Source organism: Thalassophryne amazonica, chromosome 4, assembly GCF_902500255.1.
Source record: "Thalassophryne amazonica chromosome 4, fThaAma1.1, whole genome shotgun sequence".
Taxonomy (NCBI): Eukaryota; Metazoa; Chordata; class Actinopteri; order Batrachoidiformes; family Batrachoididae; genus Thalassophryne; species Thalassophryne amazonica.
The window spans coordinates 129,464,512-129,485,341 of record NC_047106.1 but is presented as its reverse complement, the minus strand read 5'-3'; the positions used below and the strand labels follow the sequence as shown (position 1 = coordinate 129,485,341).

The following is a 20,830-nucleotide window of genomic DNA, read 5'->3' as shown; positions in this document are numbered from 1 at the left end:
TTTTTTTTTTAATATCATATTGTAATCTATAATTATTTTCCTATATGATCTGCTTTACTTTACCTCTCCAAAAATGTAATAGAAGATATCATTAGATTACTTGCTAAGAAGAATTTTTCATCAAATATGTGGCATATATTTGCCCCCTTTCCCCACCCCTGCAGATGCAAGAAAAGACCTTGCAGTACTTCACAGTAGTTTGAATAATGGTCTCAATCCATTTTAATCACCAATCTGATGATCTGTAGAAAACATTAACCACAATACACTTGACGTAGCACAGGAAGACATGCGTTTTCATCAATTGCACGTCATAAACTCATGAGCCCCCATCGTTGCACAAAAATTAAAAATTAGACATATATTCATTACATGTCCCATGGCCTAATATGAAAGCAAATGAATCGCAGTCTCTGTATCATCTCAGGGGTTAAAGGTGACCTAGTACTACACCTGGTACCCGAGGCCCTGCCAGCAGCATCTACAAGCAGCCACAACCAAGAACTGGATGTCCCCGTTGAGGATGTTGTTGCACCAACAACAGAAAATGTTCAAAATGGCGTACAACAGGAAAGGAAAAGCAGCGACCAAGCGCAGTCTGTACAAGGTAGTAAAAATGTGCCACTGCAATGTTAAATTTGCTTTTTGAATTGTATTGGGTTTGTTAAAGGACATGTCGCACCGAAATCATAAAAATTTAGATCCGGGCTGTTAGTGACCACCCGATGATCCACTGGGATTACTTTGTGCACTTCCGTGATCGGTTTCAAAATATACGGCATTCATAACAAACGGCTGCAGATACTTCTGACAACAAAGTACTCGAGTGTTTTCGACAGGTGATGTGACTGTTAGTGTCCCAGTGTGTGCTTGAATGGAATGTAGCTGCTAACGTTAAGAACTGAGGCAGATTAATTCCAAAGTTGACATACTCGTAAGTGTGATGTCGTGTTGTGATGACTCGTTTTTAAATGATAACTGTTCCTTTTGATGCAGTCACAGTAAAAGCAGCAGCTCTGAGAAAGTTTAGTGCACCTGCAGCCATTAGTCCTAAACGCAGCCTGTCAATAACAATCTCTGCTCGAGGCTCAGCTTTGTTCACGATTAATTAGTGTTGTTATCAATAAAGTCTAAAAACAATACATCTGCTGGGGAAAAAAAACGTTGCGGAGACACTCATTCATGTTCACAGTGGTAGTAAAATAGCTGAGAGGAGCAGTGTGCTGTGGAACACACATACATTCCACATCCAAATTCAGACTTTCTCAAAGTAAAAAAATAAATATAAGCTTGCCAGCTCCACTGAGGGGACAAAAATACAGAAGGGGGAAAAACTGAAAACTCGCCTAGTTGTAGATTGTTTTCCAAATGTAAACCGTCACACAATCAAAGAAGCTCCCTTGCACGCGCGAGCTTTGGCTGCAGCTCCGTCTTCAGTTCTCATGATTGTGGCACGTTAAATAAAGTCCATTAACTCCTGGAAACAGCATAATTCAGATGTCTTTGTATTAAATTTTTCTAAAATGTTCCCCTTTAATCTGACAGGGAAAACTAATCTCGACAACATGACAAAAGAAAAATGTACTATGGTGTGCATAAATATACACACCCTAAAGTATAACACAGCTAAACTGTAAATTTTCAGACAGTTTACTTTAGACAAGTCAGGGGATGGATACGTGAACATTTTCAAGTCAGACTGTTTCTTGGACTTCATTTACCTCAATCATTAAGAAATACAAACTGTATGGTACATCTGGTTGGGGGATGCCACCACGACACCCATGACAACTCTGAGTTATTGGCTTCTGTGATTAGAGAAATGGTACACAATGCAACGTATTCTGTTGCATCACCAGCTATGTAGATTTATGGTGGAATGGTGAAGAGAATGATTTTCAGACAACAAAATGGATTAAATTGCGTATGGGTACTCAGGACTGTGGTGACCAAAATAAAAATAGGCCTTGATCAAAACTTTATTGATGCCATAAGTCGTACTCATGCACTAAATTCAGACATTGTAATTATACGTTATGCTGTTATACCTTTATGAAACATTTTCCAGAGGCAGACAACATGGAAGTATGCTACTTGTTAGCTACCTAATAGTACCAGTGTCTGCCAATCGGGGGGGGGATTTTGATTTTTGTTCTGTGACACTGATGGGAGTTTCTTTCCGTGCAGTGCAGCCCTTTAGACCTCGTCCTCAGCAAACATTGAAGAAACTGTTTGACCGGATTAGAAGCCAGCGGAATCAGTGGAGCAGTGACAGCACTCCAGTCCCTGAACCTGAAGTTGAATCTGTCATTGCTGATCACATCCCAGAGCGGGACACCACCATCGACACAGGCTCTCTGACCAATGAGGAGAGAGATGTACCGCCTCCTGTTGAGGTTCCCGAGTCCTTCCACTTAGCAGGAGGTGAATTGTACATTGTCAAAACTTCAGTACTGAAATATTTTACATTCTAAGGCATTTTATTATATGTTTTTGTGTCACCGGAAGTTCTAAATTAATCATGTACCTTCTTTTTTTTATTTTAAGTGTTTAGCATATTTGTGTTACTTAATGATCATTTTCTGTTTTTCTTCTATTAATCTAAAGGCACAGCATCTGAGGCACCAGAACATTTAGCTGTCACGGATTATACACATCCTCCCGATGAATTTGAGCGCAAGATCCAAGAATATGAAGAACATCGGAAGAAAAGGGTACATCCTGATACACTGGTATTTGTTTAGTATACATTGATCTGTAGGCAGGGTCACTATTAAAGGTTTGAAATGTATGAAATGGGATCAGAGTATTATAAGGAGCTAAATCTGTATTTTAACTTTTGTGCATGCAAACTAATCCCATATTGTTTAATAATCACAACGTAAAACAGGTTTCAAACCCCCTTTTATATTTCACTTCTAGTGGGGCACTTTTGTTTATGTTTACATCAGGTATTGTACTTTGAACATTTTTCTAGAACCTAGATATGGTTTTCTGTCTGGATCAGAACCACATTGGTACTTCTCAGCAATCCTTTGCATGACTTGACCTTTCCCCCCATTTTTAGCTGAGCATTGGTTTTTGGCCATGGCTTCTAACCAGATTTTTTTGTTTCCTCCCACCAAAATCATTTAGTTCCAGGCAAAAGTTTTTAGTTTTGGGTTCCATCCAATCATAATTATTGTTGCCGAACCGGTTGGAACCAAATGAAATGTTTGGCTGTCAATCAGACATTTATGAAATTGTCTAATACCAACATTTGTAAATGTATATAACACTGTATTTACCTTTTCTGTTTATAAACACTGCCATGTCACATTTTACTTGAATCGCCTGCTGCTGGTAAAATTGCCTGGCATTCAAAGATGTTCATGGAGATCTAAAGTTCTGGTTTTGTTTTTGTTCCAGCTCACCACCCCTTCTATTAAAGTATTGGTATACATTTTCTATTTTTTTTCTTTTTTTTTTGATGTTTTGCTGTTTTATAGGTTTTAAAATTGTTTCGTAAAGGGATAGAATAATCTGTTTATAAATTAAAATATTCAGAGTACAGCATCTGCTTTGTGAACAGTCAAAATGACCTCAAAATATTGATTGTTGGCAAGCTAGGAAAATACCTCTTAAAAACTTTCCTTGAGACTCTGACACCTGTTGTACTGGACAAACTGAACAAGATGGTGTCTACACAAAAAAAAGGTGACCAAAAAAGTAACTAAACTTAAAAGCAGTGCACAAATCTTGTCTGAGTTAATGTTTTGTGGTGGTCTAAAACAGATGTTGGTGTATGAACATCTGCTCTTGGCCAACATGTTTAGCAGAAAATTGGTTTTCTGGCCACTTTCTCAGCCTTTGCAGCATGCTGACTATTGCTGTTTTACCTTATTTGTCCAGGATGAGGAGCTTGAAAGGGAGAAGCAGCAGCAGATCCTTTTGCTTTGTGAACTGGAAGATCAGAAGGCCAAGCTGGAGCAGATGCTACTTGAGGCCCAGCAGGAAGGGGGACACCTAAAAGCAGTTGTGAGCCATGATGAACATCTTCCTGAAGAAGACGTCTCCTCTGTCACTCTTGTTGGCGCTCACCAGGCATGGTCTTGATTTCTTCTCACAACGCTTTTGTTTGGCAGCTTAAAATTTTGCAAAGTAGTTTGTCATTTTGAGCTGTGAGCTACTTAGAGTCTGGAGTGCACTTAGACTAATGGATGATGATATGCTTGACGTGAAAGCTGGTACAGCATTTGCATGTAAGATTCTAACTTAATCATAACACATCCCAAGTTGAAAGTTCCTTTTAAAGACTAGGATTCTTTACATTGTTCTGTAGTCTGTGCTTACAACAGCTATTTCAGTAATATTTAAATGTATTATATCAACTGTGTCCCAGCAGTCAGCACCTCCTGCTGGTGAAGATGACCACAACAGAAAGATAAGAGAATACCAACGACAACTGCTGGAACAAGACAGGTGTGTAGCAGGAAGAAATTTCGTCAAAACCAAACTGTTTAAGGCTCCCAGAGTGGTAAAAAGGCCAGTGATAACCACTGTTGCCACACAACAAAGTCATGGTTGTAACCAGTGGTCCCTTTGTTTATAGAGTCTTCATGCTTTCCACGTGTTCACATGGACTCCCCGCCTTCCCCATGTAGGAGTCATAGCTGGTGACTCATGGTAGACCCAGGTGCCTTTGTTTGTAACCAGGCATGACCTTCGTTGTTCCCCCGATGACCTGCCCTCATACTGCACTCCACATTTGAGCCGAGCTGATGAGATTAGTAAAAAAAAAAAAATAGGTGAAATAACTTAATGCTTATGACCAAATAGCACAGGATAAGAAAGCTTGATATAATTGAGATTGACATGACTTCGCAATAAAAAGATCATGTACACGGCCATCAGTCCTCAAAAAAGAAAAAAAATTACCAGGCTTCTGCAATTTTATTTCATTTATTTTTGATCTCTGCTCTGAACAAAATGATTTATCTGTATAGCTACTTTATCTCGCTTCAAGTTATTAGTCCTTTGGCTGTGTGTGCTCCGCAGAGGTGCGCAGTGAAGAGCAGGTGAGCCAACTGCTGATCATACAGTCAGAAACGTGCCCTGTCCCACTGGTGGATTTTATTTTTATTTGTGCAAACAGAGATGTGCATTATGCATGCAACAAAGTAGCTGATCCAAAGACCCACAAATGCATCTTTCCACGCCGCTGTGCTTGAAATTAATGGCAGAAAACTCATTTTACACTGACACTCATTCACAAAGGATTAATTTATTTTAACCCCATCTCCCTATATAGAACCTGTCCTGTCTGAATAAATTGTGCAGTAAGAGATTTATCAATCAGTCAAGTTATACTGCATGCATAACAGGATTTTTACCAAGAAGTAAGCTTTGATGGTCTCAGTTGAGGCCGACCTGTAATGAGGAAAAAGTTGCAGTTTCTTGAAGTCAGTGTAATAAAACAAAAGTTGGCAGTTTATTCTAGTGTCTTTATTTGAATGCATGTTTTTTGTTTTCATCATTAAGTTTTAATGCAAAAATAGTCCTATACATTAGACCTATATTCTTATTTTGGGCATGATCCAAATATGTACTTGATTGGTATCAGCCTTGATCGGTATCGGCCGATCAAAATTTCGGTGATCGGCCTAAAAAATCCTGATCGGTGCACCTCTACTTATGACTAAAATGACCATTAAAATGGGACTGAGAAATATCTCTCATTTAGCTGAATTAACGTAGTGTTCAGAATAATAGTAGTGCTATGTGACTAAAAAGATTAATCCAGGTTTTGAGTATATTTCTTATTGTTACATGGGAAACAAGGTACCAGTAGATTCAGTAGATTCTCACAAATCCAACAAGATCAAGCATTCATGATATGCACACTCTTAAGGCTATGAAATTGGGCTATTAGTTAAAAAAAAGTAGAAAAGGGGGTGTTCACATTAATAGCAGCATCTGCTGTTGCTACAAACTCAAAACTTATGTTCAAACTGCTTTTTTTTTTTTTTTTTTTTTTGCAATCCTGTGAATCACTAAACTAGTATTTAGTTGTATAACTACAGTTTTTCATGATTTCTTCACATCTGCGAGGCATTAATTTTGTTGGTTTGGAACCAGGATTTTGCTCATTTACTAGTGTGCTTGGGGTCATTGTCTTGTTGAAACACCCATTTCAAGGGCATGTCCTCTTCAGCATAAGGCAACATGACCTCTTCAAGTATTCTGACATATCCAAACTGATTCATGATACCTGATATGCGATATATAGGCGCAACACCATAGTAGGAGAAACATGCCCATATCATGATGCTTGCACCACCATGCTTCACTGTCTTCGCTGTGAACCGTGGCTTGAATTCAGTTTGGGGGTCGTCTCACAAACTGTCTGTGGCTCTTGGACCCAAAAAGAACAATTTTACTCTCATCAGTCCACAAAATATTCCTCCATTTCTCTTTAGGCCAGGTGATGTGTTCTTTGGCAAATTGTAACCTCTTCTGCACGTCTTTTATTTAACAGAGGGACTTTGCGGGGGATTCTTGCAAATAAATTAGCTTCACACAGGCGTCTTCTAACTGTCACAGCACTTACAGATAACTCCAGACTGTCTTTGATCATCCTGGAGCTGATCAATGGGTGAGCCTTTGCCATTCTTCTTATTCTTCTATCCATTTTGATGGTTTTCCGTTTTCTTCCACGTGTCTGTTTTTTTTTTTTTTTTTTTTTTTTTTTTTGTCCATCTTAAAGCATTGGAGATCATTGTAGATGAACAGCCTATAAATTTTTGCACCTGCGTGTAAGTTTTCCCCTCTCCAATTAACTTTTTAATCAAACTACGCTTTTCTTCTGAACAATGTCTTGAACGTCCCATTTTCCTCAGGCTTTCAAAGAGAAAAGCATGTTCAACAGGTGCTGGCTTCATCCTTAAATAGGGGACACCTGATTCACACCTGTTTGTTCCACAAAACTGACAAACTCACTGACTGTATGCCACACTACTATTATTGTGAACACCTCCTTTTCTACTTTTTTTTTTTTTTACTACTAATAGCCCAATTTCATCACCTTAAGAGTGTGCATATCATGAATGCTTGGTCTTGTTGGATTTGTGAGAATCTACTGGTACCTTGTTTCTCATGTAACAATAAGAAATATACTCAAAACCTGGATTAATCTTTTTAGTCACAGCACTACTATTATTCTGAACACTACTGTACACCAGATTGCACCAAATTGCATGTAATATTTAAAAATTTTCCACAAGTTACAGATACAGTCAGATTAAAATCCGATATTACAGATTTTACATATTCAGTCCATTTCATCCAAGTGATCGGCCCCATTAGTCCCACAAAGTCTCCAACAGGCATCATCACCACTGCCTTGGTTTCATGTGGTGTTTTCAAAGTGTTCATTTATTTATTTATTTATTTTTAGCAGTATATGTCAGTCGGAATTGGGCAGATTAGTATCTGAAATTTGTTTTAGGACAGCAGTTTTTCATGAAGTACAGGTTCAATTCAGTGAAGAGCGGAATATAATCACACACAAGAGCACATACTCAAGAGGATCAGAACAAGATCTGCCTGTGTGGGGCTGAATCACGGTCACTTTTCTAGTATGTATCTCTTAATCTTTCCACGTTATTGATGGTTATTTGTGAAGTTACACAAGACAGAAAGCAACACTGTTTCACAATTAACTGAACTGTTTATATTTTGGGCTCGTCCTGTAGAATTCACCAGAGGTCAGTGGAAGTTGCCCGGCAGCGTCTTGATGAGTACCAGAAAACTCTTCGACTTCGTTACATGATGGCGACTTCATCGTTGCCTGCTGCTGTGCCTTCAGATGTGAGTCACACTCCTTTGGTCTGTACAGAGTGTGATAACCTGCTTCCACCCCCTCACCTCCCTACAAGTTATGCAGCTCCTGTATACACCAACAACGCTCGTGCTGAACTACACACCCCTGTGGACGTCCCCACAAGAGAGCCAGCTGTTGCCGAATCACCACCCGATCACTCTGGATCCAGTGTGAGCCATGACTCCAGGTTGGTTTCTCATGAACTAGACTCTGTTGCAGAGAGTCCAGGTCATCACAGCCCTGATGTTATTGCACAGCTAAGTCGTGATGTAATGGGAGAAGTAAGGGAGCACCTTTCAGAGGAACTGCAACCTTACTCGGGCAGCATAGGCTATAAGCTCCATAAACAATGCTCCACACCTCAGGCAAACACCGGTGTGCATTTCCAACCAAGCTATGATGCCATCCAAAACACAAGATATGATGAATGTCAGCTTCCAGGACAAACTGTGGTCAAGCCTGTAACTGTGACACCTAGTTCCTTGCAGGCTGGCTTTTCAGGCTTGACAGGAGAGGACATGGAGAGACAGAGACATGAGCTCCAAGAAGTTCAGAGATGGGTGCTGGAACAGATAAACACGATAGCGCTGCATCAGAGGCGGAAAGAAGAAGAGAGACAAAACCTGAAGATGGCACAAATGAAACGACAGAAGGAGGCTTTACAAGCTCTCATCAGTTCTGATGTCCAAGTGAGTGAAAGAACAATGAGTAAAATAATCCGTTTTAATCATTTCAATCATTTCATTTCATGTGTTCCATCATAATATAAACAAGTAGCAGTTTTATTTGTGTATATATGTGTGTGTGTGTATGTATATATGTGTGTGTGTGTGTGTGTGTGTGTTTATTTGGTTAAATTTGCATGTCTTGAAGACATAAGTGTAGTATGTCCATTTACCAAAGACCTGAACAATATAAACAGTTTTTACCCACATTACTTTTACAGGGACCAAATATGATGATGTACGGTATTACCCCTTAATTCTTGTTTTTGTTTTTTTTTGTTTTTGTTTGTTTTTTTTATGTGTGTGTTTTTTTAAGTGAGTTTTTAAAAAAAAGGCAATTTGTATGTATCACTTCTTTGACACATCAGAATTGCTATTTGTTGTATTTTTTTTTAATATATATTATATACAGGGTATCTTACACAATTGATTTATCATTTTGTTGCAGTCCTCTTCAGCCAACAATACATGTACTCCATCATATCCAAAGCATTTACAAACATTTCACTGTAAAATAATATATTAAGATTGCTTAACTAATTAAAATTATCAAGTTCTTTGTGATTAATTGGGGGAAGCATTAGTGAGTGAGTCATTTGGTCCACAAAAATGCCTGCAAGTACCAACATAAAACCTACTGCATATTCAGCTCTGGCATTTTGCTTTCTGGTGGCTACAGATGAAGTCCACTGTACTGACAGGCATGGACGAAGCTTCTCAAGTTGCTTCAGAAGTCTTGTTACTAATCACTCTGTTCTTTTGACCACTAAGGCCACTGTTGATTGTTTTCAAGAAAGTAAGAAGAGATTTAAAATAAATCAGAATTGCCTTGAGCTCCAATACTACAGTAATTTTATTATATCACCTCCCCTCCTCACTTGCTGTAGTGACACCCCCCCCCCCCTTCAAAAAAGCCTGCTTTTATATATATATATATATATATATATATATATATATATATATATATATATATATATATATATATATATATATATATATATATATATCTCATGAAAGATCTCATCTTTATCAGGGTCATCTTGCACAGTTGTAACATGTCAACACCCTGGCCACCAATTTTTCTTCCCCTTGTGTGTGATGACTCAAAGCCACTGTGGGTGGTCTGGGGGCTTTACAAGTGGGGACTTTTCTATTGCGGAGTTTACTGCATTCCTACAGTTGATGCTTGAAAGCCTTTTTAGTTATGAAGTATAGTAAATAAGTCCGTTCGGCTAATCCCTTGTTTTCACTCTGGGTCGCGAAAGCAGATCCAAAGTGGATCTGCATGTTGATTTGGCATTAGTTTCATGCAGGATGCCCTTCCTGATGCAGCTCCACATTACATGGAGAAATGTAGCAGGGGTAGAGTTGGCACACCAACCACTTGGCCACCACCCCTGCTTAGTTATGAAGTATAGTAATACTCTAATACAGCTTTGTTTAATTTGTCTGCATGTCTTTTATTCCCTCTCTGATTTCTTCTTTTAGTCAACTCCAGAGGGTGGCAGTAAAGAGTCCGTATCATTGGAGTCTAGTCAGAACCGCGGCAGAATACTGGCATCCCTGCTGAAAGCTATAGAAGAATCGAATGGAGGAACATTATCACACTTCAGAAATGATCACGATGACGCATCTGACCAGCAGCCATCCACCAGTGGTGAGAGCTGTTACTGACATCTTACACTGTTTATTTTCACATGTGCCCAGACCTGGTACATTCTCAAACTGTTGTTAAATTATGTTGTTTTTACAATAAACCATAATTAATGTGTTTGGAAAGGTCACTTTAAATGCTCTTGTTTCCTTTTTGAGATTCCACCAGCTGGAATCATACTTCTGCAGGACTTGCCCAAGTGTCGCTCATCCCCTCCAGCGTTCAGGTGACAAAGCCACCAGTGACCCGCGTCAGAATGTACATGAAGGAAATATTGGCTCAACATGAGCTCAGTGTTATCCAAGAGGTGGATACGCCAATCAACACCAGCTTAATTACAGGTGAATACTCCTGCAGATCTGTGATTAAAACACTTGATTAGGCATAAAAGTGTTTGCTGATTTGATATATATTTTTATCGAACCGTTTTGTAACTCGACAGGCCTGGAAGACAATGTAACGATGTTGCCACAAACTGTGGACTGGACTCCGTTGGAGGACAAAGAGTCATCCGTGAGCTCTGATGGGACGGTGCACACATCCTCTTTGTCCAGCAGAGGGGAGCAGTCTACTGAAAGAGCATCTACTTCTGGGACAAGCTCAAGAAGGTCCAGCCTTCTTCACTGGAGAGAGAGGGTGCTGATGGGTGCAGGATCCCCAGATTCTGGTCTAGACAGACCAGGTGATGGCACTTAAATTAAGAATACATACAGAAGTAAAATCTGAATATTAAAAATTAGGAAATTTAACTGAGGATAAAGACTTGGAAGCTTAATCTCTTTAGGGTATTTGATCATAGTTTTACTGTAGAATTATGTCCATACTATGACATATCCATGTCTCTGAGGTAAAGTCCAGTGAATGTGATATTGTGTAACAGAGTTTTCTCCAGGTGTAAACATTTACTGTTTCTTATTCAGGCTTGAGGATTGTGTCACCGCTTTCTGAGTCCGGGCAACAGGCCAAATCATCTGGCTCAGCTCGTTGCCTCATAGAGGTAAGTAACTGAAAAAGAGGCCAATTAGGGGGAAAGCTAAAGGGTTGTACAGTAAAACTCACCTAAACATTCATCATGGGTGCTAGTCTTCTGTTTTATGCCTATTTTCCGTAAAAGTCAAAATTAATATTCCGCTATTTTAGTTTTTTTAATACAACCCCTGGCAAAACTTATGGAATCACCGGCCTCTGAGGATGTTCATTCAGTTGTTTAATTTTGTAGAAAAAAAGCAGATCACAGACATGACACAAAACTAAAGTCATTTCAAATGTGCCATTTGAAATGACTTTCTGGCTTTAAGAAACACTATAAGAAATCAGGGAAAAAAAATTGTGGCAGTCAGTAACGGTTACTTTTTTTAGACCAAGCAGAGAGAAAAAAATATGGAATCACTCAATTCTGAGGAAAAAATTATGGAATCATGAAAAACAAAAGAACGCTCCAACACATCACTAGTATTTTGTTGCACCACCTCTGGCTTTTATAACAGCTTGCAGTCTCTGAGGTATGGACTTAATGAGTGACAAACAGTACTCTTCATCAATCTGGCTCCAACTTTCTCTGATTGCTGTTGCCAGATCAGCTTTGCAGGTTGGAGCCTTATCATGGACCATTTTCTTCAACTTCCACCAAAGATTTTCAATTGGATTAAGATCCGGACTGTTTGCAGGCCATGACATTGACCCTATGTGTCTTTTTGCAAGGAATGTTTTCACAGTTTTTGCTCTATGGCAAGATGCATTATCATCTTGAAAAATGATTTCATCATCCCCAAACATCCTTTCAATTGATGGGATAAGAAAAGTGTCAAAAATATCAACGTAAACTTGTGCATTTATTGATGATGTAATGACAGCCCAGCCCAGTGCCTTTACCTGACATGCAGCCCCATATCATCAATGACTGTGGAAATTTACATGTTCTATTCAGGCAGTCATCTTTATAAATCTCACTGGAACGGCACCAAACAAAAGTTCCAGCACCATCACCTTGCCCAATGCAGATTTGAGATCTATCACTGAATATGACTTTCATCCAGTCATCCACAGTCCACGATTGCTTTTCCTTAGCCCATTGTAACCTTGTTTTTTTGTTTTTTTTTTTCTGTTTAGGTGTTAATGATGGCTTTCGTTTAGCTTTTCTGTATGTAAATCCCATTTCCTTTAGGCGGTTTCTTACAGTTCAGTCACAGACGTTGACTCCAGTTTCCTCCCATTCGTTCCTCATTTGTTTTGTTGTGCATTTTTCGATTTTTGAGACATATTGCTTTAAGTTTTCTGTCTTGATGCTTTGATGTCTTCCTTGGTCTATCAGTATGTTTGCCTTTAACAACCTTCCCATGTTGTTTGTATTTGGTCCAAATTTTAGACACAGCTGACTGTGAACAACCAACATCTTTTGCAACATTGCGTGATGATTTACCCTCTTTTAAGAGTTTGATAATCCTCTCCTTTGTTTCAATTGACATCTCTCGTGTTGGAGCCATGATTCATGTCAGTCCACTTGGTGCAGCAGCTGTCCAAGGTGTGATCACTCCTTTTTAGATGCAGACTAATGAGCAGATCTGATTTGATGCAGGTGTTAGTTTTGGGGATGAAAATTTACAGGGTGATTCCGTAATTTATTCCTCAGAATTGAGTGATTCCATATTTTTTTCTCTCTGCTTGGTCTAAAAAAGTAACCGTTACTGACTGCCACAATTTTTTTTCCTGATTTCTTATAGTGTTTCTTAAAGCCAGAAAGTTGCCATTTGAAATGACTTTAGTTTTGTGTCATGTCTGTGATCTGCTTTTTATCTACACAATTAAACAACTGAATGAACGTCCTCCGAGGCCGGTGACTCCATAATTTTTGCCAGGGGTTGCATATAGTTACAGATATATAAAACATGTGAAAATGAAAGTGATGAGCGCCATTTCCTGAATGGAAGCAGACAAACTTGTTACTTGAGCTATGATTGGTCAGAAATCAAAGCTCGGCTCTAATGTAACAGTTGGACATGTTTGGTTCGAGCACAGAGTCGAGACATCAGCTTTATGCGCCGCGTGCGTTTCAGTACGGAATTTGGTATTTATTTTCTCCATTGTAATCAAAGGTAAGCACACTACAATTAATATAATGAATAGGGTTGGGTATTGAAAAGAGGTTCCTGTTAAGAAATTGTTTGATCCACTGACATAAATAGCCTTTTTGCTTAATGATTCTCTTATTGGTCCTTCAGTTCACATTATGCTGGAGCGGCTGTTGTTTTTGAGGGTGTTTATTGGGAAAATGACAGTTTCTCTATGTTGATTGCAGACCCACAACTTCTGCAGCGGCTCTGCTTGAAGCTTGAACCAGTGAAGCAGCGCTTAGACATGGTGCTTCACTAGTTCTCTGCACTGCTTCACTGGCTCTCTGCTCCACTGCTTTTCAGAAGTGGCAGGTCCGCAGTTTCTTCATTAACCCCTTCCAAAGCCACTTAAAGATGTCAATCGTGAATCACCTTTGTGCGGATTAAATTCACTAACTGGGACTCTTGTCTTGTTGTGGGCAAGAAAAGAGAAACGTTCTCCGTCCGTTCCTCTGTCTTGTGGGACAAACTACAACCCACCAATCAAATGACAAGGATCCACTCAGGTGCCTTGTATGTCACATGACATGCATTATTCATACCATTTGCCATTGTGTTTCATTTACCATGCAGTAGTTTTTGTTTTGTTTTTTTTTAGCATGCAGTTTTGGTGCTATATGAAATATGCTATTGTACGCCTCGACCACTGCGCGCACGCACACTATCAGGGGTGCCATTTAGCTAAACATGGCGGAGTTTGTTTTGCCGACGGACAGTAATTTGAAGGAGCTAATTGACACTGCTAATTCTTCTAACACACAAACAAAATACCCAAACAAATCCACTATGCTGTAAGCCGCCTGGCGGTATGAAGAGCTGTTAGGATGAAAAGTTTGACAAATTTCTGACATGATTTTTCACTGGACTTGGGAACTACAGTCTTTTTTTTTTTTTTTTTCCTCACAAAGTACACGAAGTCAGTGCACGGCATCACGGACTACATCGTCGCAGTTATTTTTGAGCTGTCTGTTTTTCCACGTTGACTGAGAACAATTTTGGACTCCTATTTCAAGTTTATGTTGGACTGTTGACATCGAAGCCCCAGTACCTTTTCTGTTGTTTATACCCCATCACACACAGGCGGAATCATGCAAAGTGCCGTTGGAGTTATGAAGCGGTGCACATCTGACAGGTGTCGGATTTCAGTTCCAAAATGTTCTGACAGCCATCTGCGGAAGTCCGCACAGTTGGTCTAAACTGGCTGGCGGCCCAGAGTGTGACGCACACATTCATAATTCTCCAGGCGCCATCAAGATGGGACGCTTATCCGACAGTGATCCATTTGTAATATGATGACCATCTGACCGCAATTTACATATTCTGAAGGCAGCATAGACAGGATCTGAAACAATCTGCGGTTGATTGAGCTCTGAGATCAGTCGTCACAGAAAAGCCTGCCGACATGCTGTGCTACGTTTTTCCACCTCCACTAGACCCCGGCCAGGGAGGGTGAAGGAAGTACTGTTGTGTAATAACATGTATGTGGCACTGTGCATGCATCAGAGGCTCAGCGCAGCGCCGCAGCACAGCTGAACGAGATATCACCGCTGTAACGCACGTGTTATTGCACGTTCAACTCCTAAGTCTGTAGCAGATATGATGTGGAAATGTTTGCCCAGCACATGACGACAAAATAAACATGGAACTCACCTCCGGTACCCCGCGTTCCACAGCACAGCGCAGACAGTTGGTCAAGTCCCTTTCACCCGGCTGCGCTGTGTGCTGGCAACGTCAATCAGCTGACAAATACATAATCCATCTCTGGTATGAATAAATCCCATGTCAAGTGCTGTCCCACAACGATAATCAAATTACAGTTGTGTTATGATCCGTATCAAGTAAAATGACAGAGTCCACTGGCTGCAGCCTGAAAGTTGCGCACGTGGGAAGTTGGCGCACTGCCAGTACAGTTCAACAGCAGTTACAAGTCCAGCCGGGCAAATAAAATCTGGCAATGCAGGTATATACTGATCAAACATCTAAAGGTATTTTTCACCGGACTGTACACAAGTAGGTGATCACTGACAGATTTGATGGCGTGGGTGAGTGACAGCTCCAATGTCGGTGTCATCTGACAGCAGTCTGTGTCATCTGACTGTTGTCTGAAATATGTTTGGGCTGCATCCTGCAGGTGTGCATGAGGCAGTCCGGATGCGTTTGGACCACAGCTGGCCACGCCTCTTTTCTTCCCGACTGCTTTGGATAATGGCAATATTTGCCGTGTCGGAATTCTTCCTCCACATTCTTGCTATGTGTGACAGGGGCTTTAGAAATGAATAAAATATCAAATGAGAAGGATCTATTTTAGCCGTTATATAAAACAAATAATGAATGTGTTTTTTCATTCTTTCAATGGTGAAAGATGGTACGTTCCATCTTTCACATCATGAAATTCGTACCATTGACCTCATAAACATTCATTATTTGTATAATGGGTTATGGTGGTACCAAAAAAAAAATTGGTGTCACTGTATATAACTTTTTTGCAGTCAAAGATACACATTTTACTTAGGAAAAAAAATCACTTTCTAGGGTTATATCTTGTTCAGATATAACAGAATTTTTTTTTAATTAAGAATTGTGTGTTAAGAATCTACCAGAATGCATCATATTAAAAACATTTTTCTGGAGGGCATACCCCTGGATCCCCAGAGTGGACTTTGCGCCTTCAGTGCTTATGTTGTACCTCTTCACCGCACAATCCATCAAACAACAAAAAAAGATTCAGTCAAAAAAAAATTTTTCTCACCAGCACCCATGAGTCAGTCAATGCAATAAGCACTGTATATACCGGATTTTGTATAACAGATTTTTGCTCACATCGGACAAAACATGACCCATCGCAATGCAATTTGGCGGCGGGGCGAGCAGTCTGCATGTGCCCAAATATATGCACAAATATTAAATACATACAAGTTCAGCACTGATACTCGCCGATTCGAGGAAAGTGGGTACTGTATTTCCTTGACTAAAGGCCCAGGCGTTTATTTTTTCAAACCGTCCTCAGACCGGAGCCTAAAAGAGGCAGGCCTTTATTCAAGGCCAGCGATTATGAACAAAATGTTGCTTGTTGCCTGCACTGTAATATGGTGTTAAGTTTCATACACATTTCTGGATGTTGTGAACCAAAGACAACCACTTCAGATCAGAGCCCTCTGCGTTGCTCCAAACCCTCTCCGTAGCCCGGTCGAAACAACTGAGACGGCAAGGGCTGTGATTGGTCACTTTTCTGGTTTCACTCATTCCTGTACTGTCATATTTCAAAAGTTTTTGCAGTGCGCACGCCAATTACAAGGCCATCAAAAGAGTAACGTTTGGTGGAAAAGTCTGCAAATATGACCAACTTTACAACACAGTCTAAAAATTAGAAACTCGCTCAAATGACTTGACATTCATGGAGGGAACTTGCAGGTATTGTAACGTTGGTTTGGAGGTTGATGATTGTATAAAGACGTGAAGCTCGTTGACGGACAAATTGATCCAGAAAAGGCCACTGTTTGTGCAGTAAATTGTATTCAGGTGCCCACCAATGCGACGGAGAACTTTAAAAGGGTCGTGCGCATGTTGACGTCATTGCATGGCTACAGAGTTATGGAGTTGTACAAGTAGAAATCAGGCTTTAGGATTTTAAGGTGCCACTCCACAGTGGACTTGGAAAAAGAGTGACTCAACCAAATGTAATCTTTTTAATGCACATAATGCCCAGCTTTAATTTATGGCAGGCGTTTATTTTTTTCAGACAAAGTTTTGCCCCAGCCGTTAAATGAGGCAGGTCCCTATTTAAGGTCAGGCTTTTAATCAAGGAAATACACAAGCATAATTGGCGCTGGGGATTCTCTGTAGATCGTTCTGCACCTCCAGACTGAAAGTAATCCATTACATATGTATAATGGCTTTTGTCTTTTTATATATACGAGGTCTATTAGAAAAGTATCCGACCTTATTTATTTCAAAAACCATATGGATTTGAATCACGTGTGATTACATCAGACATGCTTGAACCCTCGTGAGCATGCGAGAGTTTTTTCACGCCTGTCGGTTACGTCATTCGCCTGTGGGCAGTCTTTGAGTGAGGAGTGGCCCACCCTCTCGTCAATTTTTTTCATTGTTTAGGAATGGTTCAGACTGCTGCTTTGTTTGATCAAAATTTTTTCAAAACTGTAAGGCACAACTGAGTGGACACCATTCGATAAATTCAGCTGGTTTTCGGTAAAAATTTTAACGGCTGAGAGATTTTGGTCTGTAAGTGTCGCTTTATGGACGGCCCACGGCGCCTGATGGCGATCTGCGCTTCGAGGCGGCAGCATCTCGCCATTTCAAGTTGAAAACTTCCACATATCAGGCTTTGTTGACCCAGTAAGTCGTCAGAACAGAGAACTTTCAGAAGAAGTCGGCATGAGGAGTTTATTCGGACATTCCATTGATAACGGACATTTTGTAATGAAAGAACTTTTTCCACATACACAATATCACCATTTCCCTCAAATATTGTTCACAAACCAGTCTAAATCTGTGATAGTGAGCACTTCTCCTTTGCTGAGATAATCCATCCCACCTCACAGGTGTGCCATATCAAGATGCTGATTAGACACCATGATTAGTGCACAGGTGTGCCTTAGACTGTCCACAATAAAAGGCCACTCTGAAAGGTGCAGTTTTGTTTTATTGGGGGGGGATACCCGTCAGTATCTGGTGTGACCACCATTTGCCTCATTCAGTGCAACACATCTCCTTCGCATAGAGTTGATCAGGTTGTCAATTGTGGCCTGTGGAATGTTGGTCCACTCCTCTTCAATGGCTGTGCGAAGTTGCTGGATATTGGCAGGAACTGGTACACGCTGTTGTATACGCCGGTCCAGAGCATCCCAAACATGCTCAATGGGTGACATGTCTGGTGAATATGCCGGCCATGCAAGAACTGGGACATTTTCAGCTTCCAAGAACTGTGTACAGATCCTTGCAACATGGGGCCGTGCATTATCCTGCTGCAACATGAGGTGATGTTCTTGGATGTATGGCACAACAGTGGGCCTCAGGATCTCGTCACGGTATCTCTGTGCATTCAAAATGCCATCAATAAAATGCACCTGTGTTCTTCGTCCATAATAGACGCCTGCCCATACCATAACCCCACCGCCACCATGGGCCACTCGATCCACAACATTGACATCAGAAAACCGCTCACCCACACAACGCCACACGCTGTCTGCCATCTGCCCTAAACAGTGTGAACCGGGATTCATCCGTGAAGAGAACACCTCTCCAACGTGCCAAACGCCAGCAAATGTGAGCATTTGCCCACTCAAGTCGGTTACGACGACGAACTGGAGTCAGGTCGAGACCCCGATGAGGACGACGAGCATGCAGATGAGCTTCCCTGAGACGGTTTCTGACAGTTTGTGCAGAAATTCTTTGGTTATGCAAACCGATTGTTTCAGCAGCTGTCCGAGTGGCTTGTCTCAGACGATCTTGGAGGTGAACATGCTGGATGTGGAGGTCCTGGGCTGGTGTGGTTACACGTGGTCTGCGGTTGTGAGGCTGGTTGGATGTACTGCCAAATTCTCTGAAAACGCCTTTGGAGACGGCTTATGGTAGAGAAATGAACATTCAATACACGAGCAACAGCTCTGGTTGACATTCCTGCTGTCAGCATGCCAATTGCACGCTCCCTCAAATCTTGCGACATTTGTGGCATTGTGCTGTGTGATAAAACTGCACCTTTCAGAGTGGCCTTTTATTGTGGGCAGTCTAAGGCACACCTGTGCACTAATCATGGTGTCTTATCAGCATCTTGATATGGCACACCTGTGAGGTGGGATGGATTATCTCAGCAAAGGAGAAGTACTCATTATCACAGATTTAGACTGGTTTGTGAACAATATTTGAGTGAAATGGTGATATTGTGTATGTGGAAAAAGTTTTAGATCTTTGAGTTCATCTCATACGAAATGGGAGCAAAACCAAAAGTGTTGCGTTTATATTTTTGTTGAGTGTATATATATATGTATGTATGCATTGGCTTGCAAAAGTATTCATACTCCTTGGTATTTCACGCTTTTTAATTTGTTTATGGCATTTCAAATACAAAAAGTAAACCAGGCTTCTCAATACAAAATTTCTAAAATTATCTTCCTTAGACTCAAACTGAAAGTAAATCTCTACAACTTGATACTCGTAAATTAATTAAAATATAAGACAAGATGATGGGTTCATAAGTAATCAGCCCCTTTGGTATAATACCTGTAAATAATCAGTTTAAATGCCAGTTTTCTTCAGACAAGTCAGAGGGTGGATACATGAACATTTCCAAGTCACTGAATATGTCTTAAACTTTATTTACATCAGTTATGAAGAAATACAAACAGTATGGCACTCTATGGTAAATCTGGATAGAGTAGACAGTTCTCAAAAACTGAGTGACTGTGCAAGAAGGAGAAGAGTGAGGAAAGACACCAAGACACCCAGACAACCCACAAGAAGTTACAGACTTGTGTTGCTGTGATTGGAGAAATTGTGCATCGTGCATGTTTTGCATTTTGTATCATCAGTTATACAGCTTCATGATGAAGTGGTTTAGAGGAGGATTTTATTAAAAAGACCTGAAACTTCAGCTACAATTTGCCAGAAGGTACATCTGAGATGCAAGTCCAGATTTGATGTTTTGGTGAAGAAAACCCTCAAACATGCACTAAGCACCATTTCTCCAGTCACAGCCACAGAAGGCCATAACTTCTTCTGGGTTGTCTGGGTGCTTTGGTGGCTTTCCTCACTCTTCTCCTTCTTACACAATCACTCAGTTTTTGAGAACTGTCTACTCCACACAGATTTACCAACAGAGTGCCATACTGTTTGTATTTCTTCATAACTGATGTAAATAAAGTTCAAGACATATTCAATGACTGGGAAATGTTCATGTATCCATCCCCTGAGTTGTCTGAAGAAAACTGGCAATTAAACTGATTATTTACAGGTATTATACCAAAGAGGCCCATTACTTATGCAACCCATCATCTTGGCTTTTTTTTTTTTAATTATTATTATTTATTAATTTATATCAGGTTGTAGAGATTTACTTTCAGTATGAGTTTAAGGAAGATAATTTTAACATTTTTTTTTATATTGAGAAGCCTGATTTACTTTTTGTATTTGAAATGCCATAAACAAATTAAAATGCCTGAAATATCAAGGGGCTAAATACTAATATATATATATATATATATATATATATATATATATATATATATATATATATATATATATATATATATATATATATATATATATATATATATATATATATATATATATATATATATATATATATATACTGATTTTGACAGACAAAATTCACTGGTCCACCTGAATCCATTATATGCAAGTTTTACTGTACTTAGGATGTGCAGAAAGTGAGAGGATGCTGTTTACGGTGTCTGGTGAAGATGGCTTGAGTTTTTCATATTGTACTTTGAACTTGGTCTTG

The 20,830-nt window shown here is 40.0% G+C and overlaps 1 protein-coding gene across 2 annotated transcripts in view; it reads left to right on the top strand.

The window, feature by feature from the left end:
* The window catches only part of cep295 (centrosomal protein 295), a 51,562-nt gene that overhangs the window by 19,977 nt on the left and 10,755 nt on the right, over window positions 1-20,830 (top strand). The window contains exons 8-17 of one of the 2 annotated variants that reach the window (XM_034168549.1): window positions 428-607; window positions 2,188-2,424; window positions 2,614-2,714; window positions 3,892-4,083; window positions 4,385-4,461; window positions 7,734-8,550; window positions 10,075-10,243; window positions 10,399-10,581; window positions 10,683-10,922; window positions 11,161-11,237. In XM_034168549.1, coding sequence (XP_034024440.1) covers window positions 428-607; window positions 2,188-2,424; window positions 2,614-2,714; window positions 3,892-4,083; window positions 4,385-4,461; window positions 7,734-8,550; window positions 10,075-10,243; window positions 10,399-10,581; window positions 10,683-10,922; window positions 11,161-11,237 — 2,273 coding nt within the window. Of the gene's footprint in view, window positions 1-427; window positions 608-2,187; window positions 2,425-2,607; window positions 2,715-3,891; window positions 4,084-4,384; window positions 4,462-7,733; window positions 8,551-10,074; window positions 10,244-10,398; window positions 10,582-10,682; window positions 10,923-11,160; window positions 11,238-20,830 lie in introns of both variants that reach the window. The other variant, XM_034168548.1, reaches the window with a different exon arrangement.